General features: G+C 40.0%; 1 protein-coding gene across 10 annotated transcripts in view; it reads left to right on the top strand.

The window, feature by feature from the left end:
* The window catches only part of Sh3kbp1 (SH3 domain containing kinase binding protein 1), a 346,801-nt gene that overhangs the window by 293,993 nt on the left and 26,870 nt on the right, over positions 1 to 25,938 (top strand). For all 10 annotated transcript variants that reach the window (XM_010643666.3, XM_033760274.1, XM_033760276.1 and 7 more), the window contains one exon: positions 6,625 to 6,710. In XM_010643666.3, the coding sequence (XP_010641968.1) occupies positions 6,625 to 6,710 (86 nt within the window). The remainder of the gene's footprint in view (positions 1 to 6,624; positions 6,711 to 25,938) is intronic.

Below are 25,938 nucleotides of genomic sequence, written 5' to 3'. Positions count from 1 at the left end.
TTTTTTTTTTTTGCCCAAATGGTGCCCTTGTGTTGGGCAGAGTGGAGAAGAATGAGGACCATTGAGAGCTGCATCCTCATTGGGTGTCAGCCACTCCAGACGTGCTTCAGTGAATTTCAGAAATTCTGGTATTTTCAGAACTGAAATTCATTAGCATTGTTGTAAAGGAGCTATAAATACAGTGAAAGGCATTTACAAATAGACATTGTAAAATGCTTACACACCCACAGTCTGAACACTGTCAAAACACCAGCTGCAGCTTCCTTACTTGGAAGGAAGAGAACCTTTTTTAAACTACACCTACTGTGTTTTCAAAATAGGCTTTCTTCTAGCTCTGGATAGATCATTTCAACTGAAGCCTGTGTCTGCCTTTTGGCATGAGAGATTGGGGCCCAGTTAGAGAGATGAGCAGGATTCCCAATCTCCTTCCCCTCAAAATGTGACCTATGCTTCAGAATCTAGGGAGGAATCACTTGGGGATGGTGATTTCCTATTTTTTCAGGGTGCTCCTTAATTGTTTAGGGTATCAGACCAACTGTATAGAGCCTGCAGGTGAATCTCAGAGATATAAAACTCTCCTTTGAGCCAGCAACCCCTCCCTGGCAAGAGTTCACCCCATCACACCAAATGGCAGTTGAGGAATAACCACTTTGACCAACTTGGAGCATAATAGTTTTTCCTTTTAATCTAGTGCTGTCAGAATAGAGCTGCCCCAAAATTGGAGCCCCTAATAGTTTGCAGTTTTGTTTTCATTTGCGTGATATTCTTTATCATTCTAACAGTTATTAAGACAAAATGCCCTTATAGCAACAGTTTTCCATTGGTAACCACTGTCTCAGAAACAAAATGCCACAGAGTGTGTGGCTTAAACAACAGAAATTTCCTTACAGCTTGTGGATGCTAAAAGTCCAACATCAAGGTATCAACTGGATTGGTTTCTTCTAAGGCCTCTCTCCTTGGCTTGCAGATAGCTGTCTTCTCACCGTGCCCTCACAAGGCCTCTTTTCTGTGTGCACATCCCTAGTGTCTCTGCGTATTCAAAATCCATTTCTTATAAGGATACTGGATTGGATTGGGGCCCACTGTAAGGGCCTAATTTAATTTAAGCACTTCTTTAAAGGCCTTATCTCACAATGCAGTTACATTCCGAGGTACTGGGACTTTGGGCTTCAGCATATGAATTTTAGGGGACACAATTCATCCCATACCAGACATGTACTTGACAGTCTTTAAGAATTAGTTTTTCATTTAATAAGTGTTGACATGTTATTCAAGTGTGGGAAATGTCTTGAGAATGAAGGTGCTATTATCTGAATGCCTGTCATCCCTAAATTCTTCTGTTGAGATCCTTTTCCCCCAGGTGATGGATTTGGAGGTGATTAGTTCGTAAGAGCAGAGCCCTCATGAGTGACTTCATGCCATGGTAAACGAGACCCTTCACCCTTTCACCATATGAGGAGGACACAGTGAAAAGAGGCCATCTATGAGCAAGGAAGTAGGTCCTTATTAGATGCTGAATCTGCCACCACCTTGATCATTGACTTCATGGCCTCCAGAATTGTGAGAAATAACTTTCTTTTTTATTAGCCACCCAGTTTTTGGTATTTTGTTATAGTAGCCTGAAAAGACTAAGACAGAAAATTTAGAAATCAGATCAAGAATGCAACTTAGGGGCCAGGGATTTAGCTCAGTGGTTCCACCGCCTGCCTCACAGGCGCAAGGTCCCAAGTTTGATCCCCAGTACAAAAAAGAAATGCAGCTTATTATCTGGGCATGGTGGTACTTGCCTGTAATCCCAGCACTCAAGAGGCTGAGGCAGGAAGATCACTGCAAGTTCAGCCTGGGCAGTATAGTGAATTCAAGGACAGCCTGAACTAAATAATGAGACCCTATCTCAAAACAAAACAAAACAAGAATGCAGTTTATCCACGAGTTGTTTCCTAAGATATGCAACACACTTAGGTAATCATAATGTATGCCTATTCATTTAGCTAAATAAAAAGTTTTCTGGCATATGAATATGAAATGTGAATCACATTTGCTCAAGTAGAGCAGGAAGGGACAGCATTCCAAGTATTGACAACAACATGAAAATTTGGAGGCAAAAGAGTATGTATATTTCAAAACAGTTAACAGAGAAGATTTTAAATGTTCTCACCTCAGAGATGATGAAATTTGAGGTGATAGATTTGCTAATTAGTCTGATTTCATTATATATAGAAGAGTAATAAAGCTTGAGATATAGTCCCTTGAAATAGGCTCACATTTGACTGGGAGATTCCAGCTGTCAAACAGGGGGCAAAGCACTCCAAGATTTATGGTTAACAAAATACAAAGATAAGCCACACGTTCAGAAGCAGTCAAGCTGTTTAGAGTCGCATGTGATTAATTTGTGAGCAAAACTCCTGCTGCTTCCAAAACCCCCTCTGATGTACTCCCCACCTGTCCACCAAGATAGCACCTCAGGCCGTCTTCCCTCCAGACTAAGGGGTGGGAGTGGGGGCTCATGCAATTAATTAAACCCACTGCCTGAGTGGCCTCTCCCTGAGTAGTACACAAGTTCTTGTATGTTCTGGTTCTTGGTGTGTTTCTGAAAGGATGGAACTGTCTGGTTGTGAGCATGCTTGAATTTAGTCTTAGTAGTTTGGAGGATGATAGTACCACATCCTTTAGAATATTCAAGGGCCCTCAAGAACTTACTCCTTTTTTCTTTGCTTACGTCTCATACACTCTCTGGTAATGCGGACTGAACACAGAGCCTTTGCACTAAGCTACATCCCCAGCCCTTTTTTGAAATGTTTTAAGAAAGGGTCTGGCTAAGTCACTAAATTGGCCAGGCTAGACTTGAATTTGTGATCTTCCTGCTTTGGCCTCCCAGAGTGCTGGGATTATAGGCATGTACCACCACACCTGACTAACATTCCTATCTGGGGAAAGGGAGTTTTTAAAATGGAAATACTAAGGGAAGGCAGGGACAAGGGGAAAAAATGAGAACCAAGACCTGTCATGTAAAGGTACAAGATCCCAGTGATGAATGTAACTGTACTGTATACTTAAAAAGTACCAATAAATTCAATGAAAAAAGCACAAAAAGTAAAAAATAAAATAAAATGAAAATACTTCCCTACTAATAATTCTGCATTCCTAAAACATTTTATTAAAAAAATTACAGTTGTCTTCAGTATCTGTGAGGGGATCAGTTTCAGGAACTCCCTCCTTGAGGGTTCCAAAATCCTCCAATGTTCAGGCCCCTTGTATGAAATTGTGTAGTATTTGCAGATGCTTTTTGGGCAAGGGGGAAAGTCTGTATGTGTTCAGTATAGACACAAGTTTTTCCCCTGAATATTTTCTTTCTAAAAATGTATATATTTTCGGGGCATGGTGGCACACGCCTGCAATTCCAGCACTCAGGAGGCTGAGGCAGGAGGATCGCTGAGTTCGAGACCAGGCTGGGCTACATAGTGAGTACCAGGTCAGTCTCAACTACATAGTGAGACCCTGTCTCAAAAAACAAAAAATAAATATGTATATATGTGTTTTAATTAACATAGTAATTGTACATATTTATGGGTTACAGTGTGACATTTCAGTAATACATAATGTAATGTATAATATATAATGATTCGATCAGGATAATTGGCATTTCTTATCACCTCAGGCATTTATGATTTCTTTGTGTTGAGAACATTCAAAATCCTCTCTGTTAACTCTTTTGGTATCAGTTAATTATTATCAACTGTAGTTATCCTGGTGTGAAAAAGAACACTAGGAGTTACTCCTGTTTTCTAACTGTACCCCTGTATCCATTAATCATTCTTTCTCCTTCCCTTCCCACTTCTTTCCCAGCCTCTGGTAGCCACTATTGTATTCTCTCCTTCTTTGAGATCAACTTTTTTCTTTCTTTTTTTTTTTTTTTTTTTTTTTTTTTTTTTTTTTTTTTGAACTTGGGACCTTGCACTTGCAAGGCAGACAGCAGAACCACTGAGCTAAATCCCCCGCCCAAGATCAACTTTTTGACTTTAGATATAAGTCTTTCTGTGCCTAATTTATTTCACTTAACATAATGTCTTCCATTTCCATCTATGTTGTTGAAAAAGACAGAATTTCATACCTTTTGTGGCTGAGTAATATTTCATTATATATTTACACTGCATTTTTTATCTATTCATCCATTAAGGTTATTCCACAAAGGTTGATTCCATATCTTGGATATTGTGAATAGCATTGCAGTAAATAATGAAATACAGATGTCTCTTTGACATACTGATTTCAGTTCCTTTGGATATATGCCCAGAAGTGGGATTGATGAATCATATAGCAGTTCCACTTTTAGTAGTTTTTGAGGAACCACCATACTGCTTTCCATAATGGCCACACTGATTTACATTAACCACCATGACCACCAGTATATAAGTGTTTCCCTTCCTCTCATCCTTGTCAACATTTGTTATTTTTTATGTTTTTGATAATAAGCATTCTAAATGGAATGAGACAATATCTCATTGTGCTTTAGATTTGTATTTCCATGATGTTACTGAACATTTTTGGTATGCATTTATATATTCTTTTTTGAGAAATGTCTGTTCAGGTCATTCACCCATTTTTAAATCAGTTTATGTTTTTGTTTTGTTTTTCTGCTTTGTTGTATAGTCTGAGGTTGGTTGAATTTACAGATGAGGAATCCATGGATGTGGAAGGTTGACTGTACCTTTAAATTAATGAATGATGGGGCCCTGACAGTAATATTTGGAAATAAACTCCCTCCATCCCACAATCCCACTTAGCTTTGGATCTAAGACAGTGACCCTGAGTGGCCTGAGCTTTGATGACTAGGGGATAGAGACAGAGTCTGCAACAGAGAGCCTTAGGAAGTTGGGCGAGGCAGGAAACAAGGTCCATCTGTGAAACCCAAGCTCTATCACCTTTCCACATTCAGTTGATCATGGTGTGCCTGAACTTCTATTTCGACGTAGTTCTGAAAGGTCCAGCAGGTCCCATAATGTACACTCATAGGTCAGTCTTCAAGCTGTTGGGCTCAGCCCCAGTCCCTGTCTCTCATCTGTGTTCATCCTCTGGTTGAGGGTGAGTCAGGGGTGTTCATTTGGAAAAAGGAGACTCGCCTCCTTCCATGGGTCCTTTTCCATCATTACAAAGACATGACACCATGCTGGATGCTCCTGCCACACCATCTTCTTCAGTGAGAAGCCTAGGAGTGACCCCATCAACTCCCTCATTCAGAGTCCACCCACACCAGCCACCATGCCTCCAGGTTTATAGGTCTCCTGCTGCAACCTTTCCTCTACCCTCCAGTACCTTCAGGACAAGCCAAACCTTGTCATGCCTCGTCCAGCACAGCCTGGCCCTCACCAACTTGACCAACTTCTCTCCTCTTGCTTCTCTCTGGGGACCTCAGGCTTTAGCTTCGGGACCCCTGGCCATGTGGGAACCCTCTTCCACATGTGGGTCCCCTCAGTCATACCTCTTACAATATGTCCTCAACTCCTTTTCCTCCAAGGCCCAACTGTAACACTGCCTCTTCTGCGTACCTTCCATCCTGGGCCATGGAGATTCCCTACTTATCCGGGATGGTAACACACCTGTATCTTGCATGGCTTATGCTACATGGACCTGTGTTTGTGTGTCAGTTTGTCTCTCCCATTTAGACAATGTGCCTTTCCATGGTGTGTACTGGGTGCCTTGGCCCTGTCCATACCCCCAGCTCAGGAGGCATTTGACAAGCACTTGTTGAGTAAATAAATCTCTCATTCATGTAGTTTAACTTCAGGCCATCATGACCTTCAGGAACTATGAGATGGACTATTTCTGTTGCTTTGCCTGGAACAACTGCTTGGCTTCTCCCTCTTACTTTATTATAGACAAGGATCTTTTCCTGTTTAACTACTGTCACAGCCCTGGGATAATCTTGTTCAGGAATCATCCCCCAAAGCAGCCAGAGAGCTGCCCTTTTGGAGGAACCGATGTTAATTCAGGAGACTGTGTGTCTCTCATGATCTTGGAGGTCTATTCCATCCCAAATGTCTGCTGCTTCCAGCCCAGATACAGAGGAAGGTCACACGTGTCCTGTTGGGCATGGGGGCAACCTCCACCCAGCCATCTCATTTTACAGACCTGTGCCACAGTGCCAGCTTTCAGGCTGCCAGATCTCAACTTGACACCTTGTCCCTGTCAACGGCCTGGCCGATGCCTCAGCCCCAGGCCAGAGAACCTTTTTCTCAAGGTTAAAAGTAGCTGACCTTTGACAAGCAGTATTGGCTAAATTCCATGTTCCTTAAAAGGGAAGCTTCCAGCTTGCCAGTGCTTATTTGGCCATGTGGCGGGAGAAGGTCTGTGTCCTAGCCCTGTGTACCCAGTGGGAGGGTTTGTGGCTGGAGGTGTTCTGGTGAACAGTTATTATTAAAATAGCCATCTTCAAAAATATGTGCAGGAGAGGGGGCCATCCAGTCTGCTGGCCAGTTTGTACCGCAGCCCATGTGGCTGAACAGCTCATTGCCTCTCTCTGGCTCTCTTCAGTACCCTCCTTAAGGTGTATGCAGCAAGAAAGCTGACAGAATGACAAAGACACATGCCAGCTATTAAATGTCTGGACTTCTGTTTTTAATGTAGGGGTGACGGTCCAAAGATTGATTTGTCGGGCAGTACGCTATCCAGCATCCTGGACAAGGATCTCTCAGACCGCAGCAATGACATTGGTAAGTAAGGACATTGTTCTTCTCTTTCCAGACTTAGAAAAGAACTGTAAAGCCCAGTTTGACCGTATAAACAGTGTGATGAGAACTAACATGACTGTTAAAATGCCAAGCTGCCTACCTTTGCTTAGTTTTAGGTATCAGAGTTCTGTAAAAAATGGAAGTGATGGTGTTTTCTACATGAAAATAGAACACCTGGGATTTCTACCCTCCCTGGCCATAGCAGAAATTTCTTGCAAGTTCTAATGAAAAGAAATCATGAATAAACCTTTTTGAGTAAATGGGCATGAGCACTTATTCTGATATTTTCCAGTGGTTTGTGTATTTAGTGTAAAAAGGTAAATGGATACAAATGTAAAATGGCAGGACTCTTTGTAGATGCTGCACTAAGTATTTCAATTTTGAGTTTAAAATGAGCTTTGGTATGGTAATTTCCACTTAGTTAAGAACAGGAGTGAGTTTTTCCAAGGTTAAGATACCACCTTGTGGTAAACAGGAAGGGGGCTAAAGTCTGCTTAAACAGAAGTCAGAGTCCCTTTGGAGGGAATGCCTGGGAATGCCTGGGTGGGTAAGAGGCTACTGGCAATTTGACTTGGGTGGCAGCCCTTTTAGACAATCCAGATTCAGGGACTAAACTTTATTTTTAACTTTGCATCTTTAATCTGTACCTGTTGTGGGAATTAGCATTCTCTCACCACATTTTAAAATATACCCAATTTTAATTAAACTTTTTATTGTGAGATAATTGTAGATTCACAGGCAGTTGTAAGAAATGATACAGAGAGATCTGCGCACCCTTTACCTGTTCTTCTCCCCATGGTAACATCTTACAGAATTACTGTACAATATTGTGACCAGGACATCGCTATTGATACAATCCACCAATCTTACTCAGATTTGCCTGTTTTAGCAGTACCTGTGTGTGTATTGAGTTCTCTGCAATTTTGTCATATGAATGTATGTGTAGGTTTATGTATCCACCACCATGGTCAAGACACTGAACATTTCGGTCACCTCTAGTTTCCTTCGTTTTGCTCTTTTCCAACCACACCCCCTTCCTAACCTATGGCAGTTTACTACCGCGTATTGATTGGACATCATCTGTGTTGGCCACTCAAATTAGAAACAAATGTCCAACATTTGGCAGGCCATATAAGAGCCCTAGAGTACCCAACTTGAGCATTCTTCTTGCCTGGTGCCACCCCCTTGCTTGGGAGCTGTTTTCTTCTAAATCTGCTAACGAAATTGCTTCTTTGCATACTGCTGACCTGCATTTTCTAGCCTGACCTTCTGAAGGTTTGTGGGTAGGATGTGTGGTTGTGACTGTAAATACCAAAAGTACTTGCCTTGTTTCCAGAAGCTGGTTTACATCCTCGCCCAGCCTTTGAGAAGTCCAGTCAGTAGGCTTAACCTGACACATTGGGCCGATGCAATCCCAGCAGAAACTCTGGCCTGCTATAGCTTTGATCTGGTTAAAGAGAAGGGATAGGCGGCGGAGCACTGATCAGCTGTGAATGGAAGGGAATCATCAGAATGAGGTTGATTAAGTTCCAGTTCTACCACTGCAGTTCAGTATTTGGGCTGCATTTTAAGCCAGGGTGACTGGTTGGCAAAATGTTGGTGAAGGTCATGTGGTGTTCTCCCACTCCAGAATACACCGAACCCTGTGTCTTGCTTGTTAAGAGCACTGGCCTCTGACCCCTGCAGTCTTTGGGTCTGGAAATGTCTAAGGTAGCTCTTGCTAAAATATAGCATGCTTTGCAGTCTGACCAGCTGGTTTGGATATGATGGAGCTCTTGATAGAGGAAAAGTAAGTCTACAGAAGATTTTCATATTGTGGAAACGAGGCACTAGTGTTTGGGATCCCAGAAAGATATTGCTGATGTTTGGTTCTGTCATTTCGCCAAGAAGGCATTAATCCCAGAGGACTATATAGTAATTCCTCAAGTTAACAACTTAATGTATGTATTGTAAGAAATGGCAATTAACAGGTATGTAATCAACCAGGACATACTCGAGCACCTGCTAATCAAATGAAAGGCTGCCTAGATAATGAGGCCTTCACACAGGCCATTAGCCCCTAAGACAGGAAATGAAAAGTGAAATGATATGGGAGACCTGAATGGTCAATGCTAATCAGAAGAAAGGGTGTTTTTCTGGGGTCAGAGTGCTGGAACAGGCTGCGTTTGAGTGCTGAATCTGCTGCTTCCTAGCTGGGTGGCCTATAATTTACAGACTCTGATCTTCCTTCTCCTTGTGTATAAATGCTAACATCTTGATCGAGTTTCTTTTCTTTGAAAATTACGTCAAACCACTTCAGAGGTTGCAACAAGATAGACATACTTATTATTTATGTTATTTGTTGAGAAGTGACCACTGGATCAGGAAGATAATATTCTTACCATAAGGAGAGGGGAAGAGGAACATAGGGTTTAGGAATAAATCCCCACAAATCCCACATTTAAGGAAAAGTGAGGAGCTCACTTTGGCAGCACAGATACTAAAAAATAAAAAGTGGGATTTTGCAACATCACAGAGACCATGGGAGGGATGAATTTTAAGCAGACTGTCTCTAGCCCCCAAGGCAGAAATGATCTTTGTAGGTGGATTGGTCAAGGAAAAAAGGACATTGCAGGGGGAGTGGCTTTCTTCAGGGCTGCTTTTGTAGCATTTATTCATTGCTTTGAATCAAGGAGGAAATTATTTGTACCAGAATGCCTTGTTAGTGATGCAGTGAATAGCGTTATAAGGCCCTGAAAGCTATTAGAAACCATCAATGTTAGATATAAATAAATCTGTGTTTCCTCTTAATAAAGCTGTAATTTTAAATTATTATAATATTAAATTAGGGAACATGGCCTTTTCAGATCGCTTGTGGGGAGCTACCAGCATCTGTCAGCTAGCAATAATTCAGAATGAAATCAATTAGTCCAAAGCTAAGTTGTTGATGTCAGTTTGAGATATTGTTTGCATCAAACTATGCAGCCGTATTTCAAGTAACATAATAGAAAATATGGAAGAGCTCCAACACAGGCCTGTGCGTGAAATGAAAATCCCATTGTCCAGTTTTCTCTTGCTGATGGAAGAATCTCTGTTCCAGTTGAATGGGAGATTATAGGCCACAAAGTCAAGTGCCATAACATTTACTTTTATTATGCCATATATTGTAGCTCCCACCACGTGGTGGGATTTATTGTTACACATCAATACTGCTGAGAGATTTTCAGTTCCTTTCTCACTAAAGCACATAACACCCAGCCTCCAGATGGGAAGCAGCCTGTGAACTAAGCCACCTAGCTTCAACTAATTGCCTTAGAAAGCTCTTCTCATTCCTCCTCAGTTGCTTGGCATCTTTGTTTGGACTGTTTGTTTCGTTTTCATCCTATTCAAGTCTTCTCCAGCTTTCCCCATTTCTGTCTCTTTATGGCAACACTACCCTCTCTTCAACTTGAAGAAAGTTCAGATTTTCCCCTCCATCTTCAACTTGACCCTCCAACCATACCTTACACTGTAGTCAGTTTGAGAGCCAATAATTGGTACTTCTAATGCTGGAAGACCTGGAATGTGGAAATGGTTTAGATATAAAGGCTAACTTCACTTTGTCCTCAGCTCGTGAAAGCCTGTGGACTGTGATTCATTTAGGTCAGGAAATGTAACAACAACTCTCATTCCTAGGAATGCTATTAAAAGTGTATTGATTTGGGAATCAATTGAAAAGGTTCTAAAACTGGATTGTAGTGATGGTCTCACAACTCTAACTAAAAATTAAGTTGTATGCTTAAAACAGGTGAATTTTCTGGTATATAAAGTACACGTCAGTAAAGATGCTTTAAAAAAAACAAATTGACTTTTTCCTAACACTCATGTTGCGGTCCCAGTATTAAAAATGACATAAACAACACTCATTTATAAGTGTGTGAGATTAGAAGTGCTCCATTTTATAAAATATGTGTAGTTACATAGAACAATAAGCATTATAGTGTTTTTTTGAGTTGTGTATAAACCAATCTTTTATGCATAGAATAATTTTGATGCAAGAAAGCTCTCTAAAAGCACAGAGAGAATCATTTAGGGATGCAAATAAGTCCCCATAGGGTGTTAAATATGTTTATTGCTTTCCATGGTTTTCTTAAATTAAAGCCACCCGGACATTGATACGTAATGATTATAGCTGTGATGATAGATTGACACCAAGGTGTTCGAAAGGTTTAGGAAAGACTTCTAACCATTTGGGGATGGCAAATGTCTTTATAATCTTTGCTACCTCCGTACAATTTGACATACAGTTGTAGATGGTTGCCTCTGAGGGATGTAGTTTGTTGTAAATAGCCTGGTGCTAGAATTGTCCTCCAGTGAAATGGAGAGTAGATCCTCCCTTGTCTTTATCTCCCCTCTCCCCGCATCCCTATTTTCTAGTGCTGGAATGATAGTAGTGCACGCAAGGAAGAGGGAAAAAGAAGAAACTAATATTTACTGAGTGCCTACAAAGTGTTTTGTGTATTTTTCTCATCATCAACAGCCCTGTGGGAGAGAGGCATAATGACTTATGTTTTTAGAACAAACGGGATAAAGAAAGCCAGGAAACTTGCACACAGTTAACCAACTAGTAAGAAGCAGAGTTTAGGTCTCCCTGGCTCATAAGCCCAAAACTACAGTACAAGAAGTTGGCATACATCAGCAATTTTCAACTGCTCTCCCCAAGGGACATTTAGTGGCAATGTTTGGAGACATTTTGGGCTGTCACGTTATGGGAGTGGGGATGCTAGTGGCTTCTAGTGCAGTAGGACAGCTGTATAAGAACAAAGAATGACCCAGCCCCAAATGTTAGTAGCACAGAGGTCACGAAATTTTGGCCCATGGCAAGAATCTGAAGGTAAATGGGGAACAGCTGGAGCTGAACACAACCTTACTGTCCAACCAAGAGCAACCCGGTGCTCTGTGGTGTGACCTAATTTCCTGAGAAGCTTTATAAAGCCTAGTTTGAAAATACACTTTTGAGCTTTGAAAACCAATAATTTCATATACAAAAAAGTAAATACAGTATATTTGAAGTAATTAAATCCTCCAAAGACATGTCTGTGAAATTGGAGAGAGCTTAGGCTTATGGCAAGTTATTTGCCCAAGAAAAGGTGACCCAATTTGAATCTGATTGACACATAGAGTATTATGTTTGGTGTTTGGCTAGGAATTAAAGAACAACAAACATAAAATTTGACCAATGACAATTTCTAAATCTGCATCTTCTATGGTGAAACCAGGTTATATAAAGCAATTCAATAGTGACAACACGAAATTTGTTACTGTGATACCACATCTCTATAAACAAGTGATTAAAGGCCGTGTGGTGGCATGTAATTAAATCCTCCAAAGACATGTCTGTGAAATTGGAGAGAGCTTAGGCTTATGGCAAGTTATTTGCCCAAGAAAAGGTGACCCAATTTGAATCTGATTGACACATAGAGTATTATGTTTGGTGTTTGGCTAGGAATTAAAGAACAACAAACATAAAATTTGACCAATGACAATTTCTAAATCTGCATCTTCTATGGTGAAACCAGGTTATATAAAGCAATTCAATAGTGACAACACGAAATTTGTTACTGTGATACCACATCTCTATAAACAAGTGATTAAAGGCCGGGTGTGGTGGCACATGCCTGTAATCCCAGCACTTGGGAGGCTGAGGCAGGAGGATCGCTGCAAGTTCGAGACCAGCCTAGGCTACATAATGACTTCCAGATCAGTCTCAACTACATAGTGAGACCCTGTCTCAAAAAAAAAGTGATTAAAGTCTTATTTTGTAATTTTTATCTTTTACTATAAGATAAACATTTCAGCCAGGCCTAGTACTCTGGGAGGCTGAGGTAGGAGGATCGCAAGTTCAAGTTTCATCTGGGGAATTTAAACTGTGCCTCAAAATAAAAAGGGTGAGGAATTTGGCTTACTGTCGAGGTCCTGGGTTCAATCCCCAGTACCAAAATAATAGAGCATTTCTAGGGGTTTCATGGACATATTCTGAGGGAAGACTTAGATCTTCTGCCTTTGGACCATAGCTTTTTGGTCCTGTTTATATTATATTAAACTAGGAAAATTTATATTAAACTTCTGCTTTGGCACTAAAGATCCAGTTATTGATCCTTATAGCATTTCAGCTCTGGTTCCATAGAACATGCTGTGTCCGGCTGTAAAGAGCCCTTTGGGTGTTATTTGGAGAGGCCCTGAGCTGAGGAATGGCAGATGTGTTTGCTGTTGTGACATAGTCAGGCCCAAGAGTGGCATTGTGAGGTGGATATGTGTGGGCATCTGCTGCTCTGGCTATTCAGGGACACAAGTCATGATCACACTTAAAATTCTATCGGTTGTTATTTGAGAAGCACTCTGTTACACACAAGTGGTGGCAAAAAGAAAAGAGATTGTGCTGAGGAATAGACACTATTTCATGGAAGTGAAACAGGCTATGCTTTTGATGCATTGCTCATTGACCCACGCTGTCCTCCTAGCATTTCTGTTTCTTCCCAGAACTTATGGAGACTCAATTCAGAAGAGCATCCATGCCTTACTTTCTCCCAGTGGTGCCTTGAGCTTCCCACTGTTCCTATTCCCAACCCTCAAGGCTCACCGTGTAGTTCTGTGGCTGAGTAAACCCAGTCATACCAGCCACCAGCACTCATTTAAAAGGTGTCTTCCAATCCAACAAGAGATCGTCCAATGTGGAGGCCTCATCTTTCTCTGTCCTTTGAAAAGCCTGATCCTAGATGTAAACTGAGCATCTCTACTTACAGGTCTTCACAGTTAGAGATGTTGGCTCCCAGCACCCAAGGCAGCCCTGGCCTTGGCAGTGTCGTGACAGCTGGCTTTGTACTTAGTTGTGAGGGGTTCCGTGACCATCTCTTACCCCATCACATAGATAAGTGCAAAAGCAATAAAGTACCAGTAGAAAAAGCCTCACAAACACTACAGAAAGCCAAGAGGAAGTCAAACAAATCAGAGTAGGGAGATCCTGACAAATGTTGCCTGACCTCCTTGGAGCAATACACTTGGCAGCATGAATTATTCCACAACAGAGAGGGAGTATCCCTTGGTGTAAACAGTGTTATCCTTCCCAACCACCTCCACCTTTCAGCCTGCAACAAGGACTATACCTGACTGCAGAGGTACAGAGAGACATTTGGAGGTGTGGAGAGCATCAATTCAACTGGTTCTTGAATTGAAGAAGGTTGCAGTGCCTCATAGAGATGTGAACTTGCAGCCAATCCCGGAAAAGCTCACCTGTATGCAGAGACAGTGAGTCCTCCCCTGGTATTTTGGTTGCCTCTCTGCAGACAGGATCTTCACATTCTTCATCCAGTCTGGTGGCTTGAGTTCCTCTTCCTTTGCTCCGTGCTGGGACCTATTAAGCCTTTGAGAATACAAATCTAGAGATACACCCCATAGATTCAAAGTAGTCTGTATACAATGCAAAAACATATAATAACCTTTGCTGCATCCACACTGTAATCCATGGAGGCCTCTGAGCTGCAAATGAATGTGGAAGCAAAAAGGGAACAACATGCAGCTGTCCAATTGCACTTGGCATTTATTGGGCTCGGGATGCTCCCCACCCTCCACCCACTCACTTGTAGGCTTGTAGATGAGAAGAACCCGCCTCTTGCTTCCCTTTTATTTACAGATATCCAGGGGGATATATAGCCTGCCATAAAATCATGTTCAGATACCACTTTCTCATCCTAAAACCATATGGACAAACTACACTTTATTAAGCATATTATTTTATTGCTATCATTCTATTGAGTGAGTTGTCAAAATCCTCCTCTAGCCACAGGGTGTTGTTAAGGCTTGGCCTGGAAACCTTGGCCAAGGTTAATGGCCTGCTTAACTTTGATTCATGAAATAAGAAAAGTGATTAGCAGTTAGGGAATGAGATTGGTGGGCCCCATTAAAAGGCAATTGGATATAGCAGTGACAGGTTAAGGCGGAGGTGGAGGTTAAAAGAGTGCTCTGATTTGGAGCCAAAAGAAACCTGTTTACTTACTTTTGCAGTAACCTATTGTGACACTCTCATCACCTTCCCAGGCCTGAGTCATCTCTCCCTCAGGTTCATGCTCTTTGGAATTTCATAGGTCATTTACAAAAAGGCTTTTAATTTGAGGGATTGCTAATTTTATTTTACTATTTAAGCACATTTAAATAAAACAAATGGCATCATCTATTATTAGAAAGGGTATAAGCTCCCAGTTTAAAGATTGAACACAGTTAGCTTAATGGGAGTCTTGCCATGGTGTGAACTTTTTCTCAGTGCTTTATGGCCTGCTGATTGACCAATGAGTTCTTGAAGTAGCATTTGAAAAATACAAGTCCAGCTCATGTCTGAAGAGGTAGGATGTAAGGGGAGAGGAAAGCTATGGGGCAATTGAAAGGCCCCAGTGGGAGTCATATATTGAAGGTGAAAATGCATACGCTTAGCAAAGCGGGGGGGGGTGCGGTTTTTTTTTTTTTTCTTTATGTTTTTTTTTTTTTTTTCCTTTAAGCATCATCCATAGAGGGGCTTGGGGCGAGAGTCAGTGGTAGAGTGCTTACCTAGCATCATAATAAAGCCCTGGGTTCCCCTGCACTATTTTAAAAATATTAAGTCAGCCACTGAACATCAGGGTTTTAAATGCATTTAAATACTTTTTACCCCGGTCTTCTTTCTTCCCCAAGTTTTACAGATGAAAAGAAACAGCTTATCTAGTTATGGTGGATGGACACCTACCCCTCTTAGCAATTCAGACAGTTCCTTAAGTTTTGTAGTCAGCAAAATTTTGGCTTTTGTGTAATTTTGGACATTAAGATATTATTGCTTCACTTGTGCATTAGCATTTTATGTTATTCATGTCTGCTCATTTTTTATCTAAGCAAAGTATTATTAAATAAGATGAGATGACCTGTACATCTTGATCTCCAAAAAGGAAATGTGTCTTCTGTCCAGACTATTAGGCCAGCCGTTGAACCACTATACCTTTCTGGATCCAGAGGGGTATCTGTGTGTGTGTGTGTGTGTGTAGGTGTGTGTAGGGAGGGGTACTGGGATCAAACCCAAGGCTTTGCACATGCTAGGCAAGTGTTCCGCCACTGAGCTATATCCCTAGTCCTGGTCTTAGTTTTTCATCTTTCAATAGGGGACCTTTCTAGGGTCTCACTGGGTGTTTTCTTAGGCTCACTAATTTTCTGGCTATATGGAAGTTTGAGTAATTGTTAAGAGGTCTGAGCAGAACTTTTATAAGGTTTTAAAATTATCCATATTCATTCACCTTTTAAAAATATTATTTTTATTTTTTTAAAATGTAAATTCTTAGGCATGGTGGCGCATGCCTATAATCCCAGCACTCGGGAGGCTGAGGCAGGAGGGTCGCTGTGAGTTTGAGACCAGCCTGGGCCACATAGTGAGACAGGGCAGTCTCCATATTCATTCACCTTTTAAAAATATTATTTTTATTTTTTTAAAATGTAAATTCTTAGGCATGGTGGCGCATGCCTATAATCCCAGCACTCGGGAGGCTGAGGCAGGAGGATCGCTGTGAGTTTGAGACCAGCCTGGGCCACATAGTGAGTTCCAGGTCAGTCTCAACTGCATAGTAAGACACTGTCTCAAAAAACCAAAAAAAAAAAAAAAAGATGTAAATTCTTACAGAGAAATGTAAAAGGATAGGATGTTTGCCATCCTAAATAACTTTAAATTACTAGAGCAAATCATGACACAGAAGCAAGATAGTTCCAGAGTCACTGAGGAAGTTATGGAGTGTGTTAGATAAACCACACGTTTTCAGATAGGTGAACTTGGATTTGAATCCTTCTTTCGTTTGTGAGTTCTGTTTACTAATTAGTTGGTTTTTAATGCTTTGCTTCCAATGAAATTAGAGTGGGGGGCACACACTGAATTGTGGTTTTGGTTGATTATTAAAATAATTGCTAATGATGCCATCCTACTGTTTGGCTTTTTATGTATAATTCACAAGGAATGCAGAGAACCAACATTGTGATGACAGTTATTTCCACTCTCATCTACTTCTGTTTATGTGAACAGAGTTCGTTGGCACTTACATCTCTAAAATGAAAAACAGGAATAGAGACAATACAAACTATCTCTCTTTCTAATATTAAGTAATCAGTTTATTATTAAATAATAAGTTTAGGAGGAAAGCTGAATAGAATTCTACTTTTCCATGCTTTAAAATTATTTATAAAAATGTTTGTAATATACATATATATATATACACACACACATATATAATTGATTTTATACTACTATAAATTTAATAACTCAGTCCAAAAGAAAAATATTTTTACCCTTCAACCTAATGATTTCAGAAAAGAAAAAATCATAAATTTCAGTTTACATTCGTATTTTTATAGCAGAAAGAGATGGTAAAGTGATTAAAATACTTAAAAGCATATTGCATTAGAATAAAATTCAGGAATGGATGATGGAAATGTGAATGCAAGGAAGAAAAGTAATGATATAAAATTTCCAAACTGTTGAACTCTTATAACATTTAAAAGCAGGTGATTGTGGTTGTTAAATTGCTGTAGTCATAAAAAGTATATTGAATACGCTTAAGAAATATGTTATATTTTAAAATATTAACATTTAGGGTACAGCAGAAATTATATCCTTTGTAATTAAAATTTATATAAAATCATAGATGCCAGTTTAAGAGATGTAAGGAGATATGCACCAGTTTCCACAATTATTTTAGTACATACACTGGCAAAACAGTCTGAAAACCACAGGCCTCAGAAATATCGGTTTTACACTTAAACATTTCTATGGACTAATTAATAGAAGTGGTATTGATGTATCTGAAGGTCTACATATTTTTATTTTGTGGTATAAATTGTCAAATTCATTACAGAAAAGTTGTGCTACTATTTTTAATTAAGAAGTACCTTATTTATTAAAACATTTTTCATAGCAGATTTGGGATTGTAGTGAGCAATTTTAAAAATTAATTTCCTTGGTGCATTTTAGATATACATAATGATAGCATTCATCATATGGAATTTGTGCCCATACATGATATATCTTGATTCTTTTTTCCTCCTTTCCCTCCCCTCCCTCCAATCCCTCTTCCACTCATTTATAAAGGCTTTGTTTCCTTTTTTGTTCTATTCTCTTTTCTTCTGTTTTCCTTCCTTCCTTCCCCTCTCCCCTCCCTAGTTCCCCTTTCCATTTGAATATTTTCTTCCTATTTCACAATGTCTGTTATACGTTTTGGTCCTGTTATGGCTTGTGTCTAGATGTCCCCCCAAAAGCCTCATGCTTTTTCAGAGGTGGTTGAATCTAAAGTGTGTGACTGACTCCTGGGGGGGGCAGTAGGCCCAAAGGCACTAGGATTAAGGGTGTATTACCTGCCCTGAGTAGCCTGAATAAGATAAAAGGGGGCAGAAAGACGCTGTTAATGTCTCTTGTTATTTTTGCTGTCTTCTGCCACCATGAACTTGCTGCTCTGGCACCCTGCCTTGGAGCCAGCTGATTATAGGCTGAAACATTTATGAACTGCAAGCCAAATAAACTTTTCCCCCTTTAGCTTAGAGTGTTGGGTATTTTGTCTGAGCAATGAGAGAAAAGTAACTAACACAGGTCCTTATTTACACTTTTGGTTTCTTGCACCAGAGAAACCGTGCAATATTTGAACATGTGTGTCCAATTTATTTCACTTAAGCTTATGGTCTCCAGTTGCATCCATTTACCTAGAAATGTCTCAAGCTTATCCTTATTTATGGCTGAGCAGTATTCTATTGTATAAATAAACAACATCTTTATCCATTCATCAGTTGATGGCCATTTTGGCTGTTTTCAAGATTTAGCTATTACAAAGTGTGCTGCTATAAACATAGGTATACATATATCGCTGTGGTATGATGCTTTTAATTCTCTTGGGAAGATACCAAGAAGGGGAATAGCTGAGTCAAATGCAACCTCTAGTTTTAGTTTTTTGAGGAATCACAACATTGATTTCCACAGTGGTTGCACAACCCACCAACAGTGGAGAAGGGTTCCTTCTTCCTCACTGCCCAGCCAGCAGTTGTTATTGGTTGATTTCTTGATAACAGCCATTTTTTCTGGAGTTTCTACTACTTCATTTGTGAAGTGTCCATTCATTTCAGATGCCTATTTTTGGATTAGGTTATTCAGTTTGAGGGATCTGATTTTTGTGGGTTCCTTATATATTCTAGATATTAGTCCTTTGTCTGAGGAGCAGCTGGCAAAAAATTTTTCCTACTCTGTGGGTTGTCCCTTCATGCTGTTGGTGATTTCTTTTGCTGTGCAAAAGATTTTTTAATAAAATGACATCCCAGTCATTGATTCTTTCTGGTATTTCCTGTGTGATTGGGATTTTGTTCCTAAAGTCTGCCTGCTCCTTTGTTTTCAAGAGTTCTACCTATTCTGTCTTCCAGAAAATTTAGTGTTTCTCTTTTAATATTTAGATCTTTTATCCATTTTGGTTTTAGTTTAGTGCATGGTGAGAGATACTGATTTACTTTCAGTCTTTGGCATGTGGAAAGCCAGTTTTTCCAGCACCGTTTATTAAAGAGGCCATCTTCCAGTGAAGATGTTTAGTCCCTTTGTCAAAGATAAGGTGGCTGAGTGTGTTTAGTGTTTCTGCATCTTCTAGTTCTTCTTCTGTTCCTTTCCACTGATCCTTGGGTCTGTGTTTTTTGGGGTTCCCCCCCGCCCCAGTACCATGCTCTATTTATCACTGTAGCTCTGTAGTATAATTTCACATGAGGGATTGTGATGCCCCCTTCTTTGCCTTTGTTGCCCAGGATTTCTTTTGCTATTCTAGGTCTCTTCTGGTTCCAAATGAATTTTAATATTGTTTTCTCTAATCCTGTGAAGTATGCTATTAGCATTTTGATTGGGACTGTATTAAATCTGTATAATACTTTTAAGAGTATAGATATTTTCAGTATATTGGTTCTTCCTGCTCAAGAACAAGGGATACCTTTCCTTTTTCTGATATCCTGTTCTATTTCCTTTTTTGGAGTATTGTAATTTTCAATGTAAAGGTCTTTTACTTTCTTTGTCAGATTGACTTCCTAAGTATTTCATTTTGGGGGATGCTATTGTGAAAGGTATGGTTTCCCTAATTTCTCTCTCAGTGAGTTTGTTATTTGTGCACAGGAATGCTATTGACTTTTGAGTGTTGACTTTGTATCAAGTTAAATTTGGTTATTAAATTTAGATGCCTTTTGGCTGAGATTTTGGGGTCTTCTCTGTAGCATATCATGTTATCCATAAATAATGACAGTTTAACTTCTTTTCCTATCCTTATTCCTTTCATTTCTTTCCCTTGTCTCATTATTCTGGCTAATGTTTTCAGAACTATATTCAATAAGAGTGGTGATAATGGACATCCTTATCTTGCTCCTGACTTTAGAGTGAAATCTTTCATTTTTTTACCATTTAATGTGATGTTTGCTTTGGTTTGTCATAGATGTTTTATCAGATTGAGATAAAGACCATCTATTCCAATTTTCTGTAGGGTTTTGTCATGAATGGGTGTTGAGCTTTGTCAAATGCTTTTTCTGCATCTATTGGAAGGAAGGGTTAAGTGGGTGAAAGGAGGGCAGGGGTATGGGGAAAAAACAAGAACCAAGATATATCATGTAAAGGTACAAGATCCCAATGATAAATGTAACTGTATTGTTTGCTTTGAATGTACAAATAAAGTTAATGGGAAAAAATAAAATAAAATATATTCCCATTCTCCTTAAAAAAGAGAAATGATCTTGCGACTTTTGTCCTTGGCCCTATTAATATGGTGTATTACATTTATTGATTTGCATTTGTTGAACCATTCCTGTATCCCGAGAATGAATCCTACTTGGTCATAGTGTATAATCTCAGTGATTTGCTGCTTTCTGTTTGCCAGTATCTTATTGAGGATTTTTGCATCTATATTCATTAGGAAGAGTGGCCTGTAGCTCTCTTTTTTGGTTGGATCATTATCTGGTTTTGGTGCAGAAATGTCTTCCAGATATAGCTGGTTTTGGGGTTTTGATTCTGTTGCAAGATTCTACCTCTTCAATTTATTGGGGATGAGAAAAAAATTGCTGCCTATTTGGCATAGTCCCTCATTCTTTGGCACTGGTCTATAGTATTATTTATGACTCTCAGGCAATCTCGGTCTTGGCATACAAGGAAGAACAACTGACCTAGAACAGTTATATCACCTTGACTAGTCATATAATAAGGAGTAATAGTGGCATCAAACACAACCTAGAAAATGACAAACTGTGGTAACTATTAATTTGCCAATTTCTTCATATGAACAGGATTCATAGTTTTATAACAAAATATAAAATAAACCAGAAGATTGTGTACAGTATATATCCCTTCAATATGGTGATTTTACCCTCAGTGGAGAAAATATAAAAGGAGTTAGGGGAAAAATAGAGAAATAAAAGAAGAGAAAGACATTAGAAATAAGGCTGGAAGACAAAGAAAGTTACACAAGGTTTGCAAACTAGTAAAGAAGACAGAGAAACAAGGAAGAAACAAGAACAATCAAGGAAAAGATAAAAATAGAAAAAATAAAATAAAGAAAAATAAATAAAAAAGCAAAGAAAGGAAGAAAAGCAGGGAAAAATTGTCTACTGCATTGCATGTTTCTGCTGTCACTGGTTGACAGAGGGGGCAGGCAGAGCTTGATCCATGTTGATTGATCCCAGCAAGCCAGCAGTAGAATTATGGTGGTGGTGGATAATCCTAGAACACATGGGCCTTTAATTCCACTGAAATTCAACCTGCTTCTGGTTTCTGGCTGTGAGGCTGGAACCCAAGTTTTTCAGCCTGTAGCATTCCAAGTGCCTCCTGCTAGCTTGAACTCAGCTCCCTCCCTGGTGACTTCATTACTCCCTGACCTGCTGGCTTGAACTTGGCCGCACCTTACCCTGACACTAGGAGCGGCTAGGAGCCAACCTATAGCTGCTCTGAGTTCTGACCTCTGTTGACCCCTTTCCAAAATGGCTGGTAGCCAGTCACCCTCTCCCAGGGGGTTGTCTGAACCTGAATAACTCATCAGCCACTGCATTCTGTAGCATCCACTGTTCCGTTCCACTGATGTGTTTCTTTATGGAGGCTTCTGGGTTCATCAGTAGTCACCTTGCCTCTGCAGGTTTGAGCCACCCCTCCCACATGACCAGCTAGGGCTCAGGCAGAAAGCGCTGCTTGCTACCTCCCTCTTCTGCATTGTGGTCCCTCTCTTTGCTCTTCCTGAGGGCTCTAATTCTTGCTTCAAACCCTTGCTGGGTCCTGAGGATCTACTTCCTTCCTCCTCTTCGACATGTTGCTGTGTTCCAGCATCTGGATTCCAAATCATTGGAAAGGCTGTTTCTCTGCTGCTCACCATTTTGCCATATTCCCACAAGTCTGCTGTGAGCAACTTTTAAAGGAATGAAAATATGTAAAGCTACTTTTCACTGAACATTGTTTATTGTCAATCCTAGTAAATCACTCTCTCTTGATGTTGGACCTCAGAAAGATATGACTTACCCCCTCCCGATTCTTCTTACCTCTCCATGCTGTCATTATTAATTTCATCTTTTACCTTTCATAGTAACAGGCAGAATTTGATTTTACATATAAAAGCCTATTTCAGTGGATTCTAAGCTCCACATAGGTAGGGACAGTAGCCATGTTTTTCATCTTTGTATCTCCCTATGCCTTATCCAGTATCCAGCTCACAGGGCGTGCTCAGTAAATTTGCACTGAATGAATGGACTGAACTAAATAAGAAGAAATAAGAACTAAATAAGAAAAAATACCAAGATGCAGGGTTATAATATGGATCTTTGTTGCCACTAGCCAAATTTAATTTAAACAGTTGCACTTGCCCATATTGCATGCTATCAGTAGCCACATGCTGCTAGTGGCTACCATATTGGATAGTACAGATACAGAAGACTTCCATCATCACATCGTTTTATTGGATAGTGTTGATACAGACTAATTGTACTTTCTTTAAACTACCCACTGTACCTGGCATAAATACATACTTAATAAATGCTTAAAGTAATCAGTAAACAAGCTAGGTATCTCCCTCTCATATTCCTCAGTGATAAAAAAATTACTTTTTACTAAACAGCCATACATTCCCTCTTAACTTGCCTAACATCTTACATTTCTTGCCGGAAATTTCCTTAAAGAAGCCAGCCCCATTTTTTTGTCCATTTAAAAATGCATTTAAATAAAACAATGGTGAGAATCAGTGTGTTACTAGAGTAGAAAAGTACATTTCCTAGTATGTTTTCTTGTTACAGAAGCAATTCTCAGAATTCACAGCTGGTTGAATGAGTAGTGAAATCAAGCAACCCTGCTGACTCTCTCTAGTGTTCTGTGATGGAAAAAATTCCCTGGATGTGAATCTTTATGGGAGTGGCACTTAGCACTTTCTGATAATGACCTTGCGTGAGTTTTTTTACCTCTGCCCTTCCATCTCTAGTTTTGTGGAATTTGCATAGTTCCCACACAGCATGGGTTTTTGTGAAGATGAAATTGGGGAAGTGGTTAGCATGGAAAAGGGGTAGCTTATGGGAGGCTCAAAATTTCTTTACTCTTGTCAGTTTGTGTTCTGCAAACTTTACACCTGTTATTATAAAAGCAAAAACAACAGCTAATCTGCTCTGTCCTTACACACTTTGGAGGGCATATTTTCCTGCAGACTCTAATCATTGCTGATTTTTCTGTCAGAGACTCAGCTAACACAGGTGTTCCTTTGAGCCCTAATAAGGGGCTCATTTCGTAGTCTGTACAGATTTTCCATACCTGTCAAATGACTGATGTGCAGGACGAGATTTCCTTTTTCTGTCCAGAGTGCCTTGTAATGCTATGTCTTCATGAAAAGGTGTCTGTGCCCCTGTGGGTTTAGGGTTTTCTTGTCTTAAATCTTTGGAAAAGCAATAGGAGGGAGGAGGAGTCCTAACTTTGCTTTTAGATTCCTATAATCAAATCCTGCACTTCCATTAATGATATATGAAAACAAAATTTTACCTGTGTAATTTGGAGTTTTCATAAAATCTCTGATTTACAAGGTGATAACCCCATGTAGCTGATGGCTCAGATAATTCTTTTACTTTGTTCATCAGAAAAACTGAAGCCCAGAAAAGTACTCTTTTAATTTATTTGATAATCATTTACTGAATACTCACTGCAAGCCAGAAATGTCAGGCCTGGAAAAATAGAGATAAAAGCTGCATCTTTTTTCCTGGCTGGTGGATGGAGTGGGTAAGTCAGCAAAGGTGACTGGCAGTGAATGCTGAGATCAAAGGCATGGATGAGTGCAAGTTCTAGGGTACAGTCTGGCTTCTTGGAAGAGGTCTCAGTTGTGGTGCCAAGCCCCTGTGACAGAAGAAACTAGAGGGACATATTCAGCCACTCTGCACATCTCTGGTGACACATATAGAGTAGTAAAGAGCTTACTGTAAGAAATGTATCACAGTGGTTCCAGGTAAGTTCTGGCAGCCTTAATGATCTAAAATAGGGGACATAGAGAAGAAGCGATGGCTTTCAGAGGTACTAGGAGGTAGTGACATTGTTGCCAGGCTTTGAGTGTAGCAAACTTTCATTGTAAGGCTCTTTTTGAAGTCCAGAGCAGTAATCTATAATGAATAAACAGAGCCATTTACAAGCTCCTAAACAATTCCATTGGTGACAGGTGGCTTGTCTCTGACTTTTAACTATTTATCCTCTGTATTTGCAGTGCTTGTACTTTAGGTCACCTGTGGTTACTGGTACCATCCATCCCATTTACGGAAAATGAGGCTACATTTTCTAATTGAACCAAATAGGTTGTGACAGGAGTTCGTGGAAAATAGGCACTTCCTTGTGCCATGGAGTCAAGGGCCCTTTCCAAGCCAACTTAATCATGTCCAATATGAAATATCCTTGTGTTGGCAGAGAGTTTGTCTTCCAACTGTCACAAAAGCTAGGAGCCTCTCATCCTTATGAGATGTTAAAAAAAATACGTGGTGCTTGCCAGTCGTATGGTTTTGGGCTTGCTAATGGGCATTGAAACCTATTTCTATTAGGAAGAAACATTCCCAGTCAAGCTGAGGAAGCTCATATCAATTTTCTGCTTGATTCATTTCGAAACCACCATGAAAATTGGGACATTTTCTTTGCACCATAATGGATTAGTCATGGAAATTCTGTCTTAATCATAGCTACCATGGCCACAGTCATGGAGAGCATACTCTGAGCCACTGAAAAGTTATGTGATAGTATTGAAGAGTTTGTCCTCTTCACTGTCAGGAAGCAGAAGTATGTTACAGGTTGCATTCTGTGAAAGTATCACAGGGTGACCTGAGATTCCCTTTTTAGCCATTGACCTCATCCTTGGTGCACCTTTTTCTTTATGGCACTTTGATTTTTGTTGCTGTTTTAGAAAAAGTACTCTTTTTTTCTCTGAGTTTATTGGTATTTTTAGGTATATAGTACAGATACATTCATCATTGCAATCTTATACCTTTACATGACAGGTCTTGGTTCTTATTTTTTCCTCTTGTCCCTGCCCTCCCTTCACCCCCTTCTCCCCTCCCCATTTGCAAAAACTTTATTTCCACTTTTTCATTTTCTCATATTTACAAGCTAAAACTATAGAAAGTTGACAGACGTGGGTAGTGCACACCTATAATCCCAACACTCAGGAGGCTGAGGCAGGAGGATTGCCATGAGTTTGAGGCCAGCTTGAGCTACATAATGAGTTCAAGGCTAGCTAGCCTAAACAACACAGGAATACCCTGTCTCAAAAAAATAAAAAAACAAAAAAAGGGAAAAAAAAACTGTAGAAATTTAACTGTAGAAAGTTAAAATTGACTGAAATGTGCATGAAGAGATAGAGTGATTCTCCCTAAGGGACTATGACTCCCTTCTTCCTCTTGAGTGGCAGAAATGAGACAGTCTTCTGTCATGGAAATGCTTGCTAAGTGTAGCCAGGCTCCATAGTTCTTTTTAACGCAAACCTTGGCCAATGAAGTGAAATGGGCCAGGTAAGTTTTCTGCAGCTATGGCACAGAATGCCACCTTATGCCCTGCAGCAGCTATTTCATATCGCGCTAGGAGCCACCTCTCTAAGCAACAATCCTGAAGTAAGAATGCTTTCTTGATGGGCCGGGGATTTAGCTCCGTGGTATCGCTGCCTGCCTCACAAGTTCGACGTCCGAGTTCCATCCCCAGTACCAAAAAAAA

Source organism: Fukomys damarensis, unplaced genomic scaffold (genome assembly GCF_012274545.1).
Source record: "Fukomys damarensis isolate Sample0158 unplaced genomic scaffold, DMR_v1.0_HiC HiC_scaffold_39, whole genome shotgun sequence".
NCBI classification, from domain to species: domain Eukaryota; kingdom Metazoa; phylum Chordata; class Mammalia; order Rodentia; family Bathyergidae; genus Fukomys; species Fukomys damarensis.
Note: the sequence above shows the minus strand (reverse complement) of the source record. Positions and strands in the feature narration are given on the sequence as shown.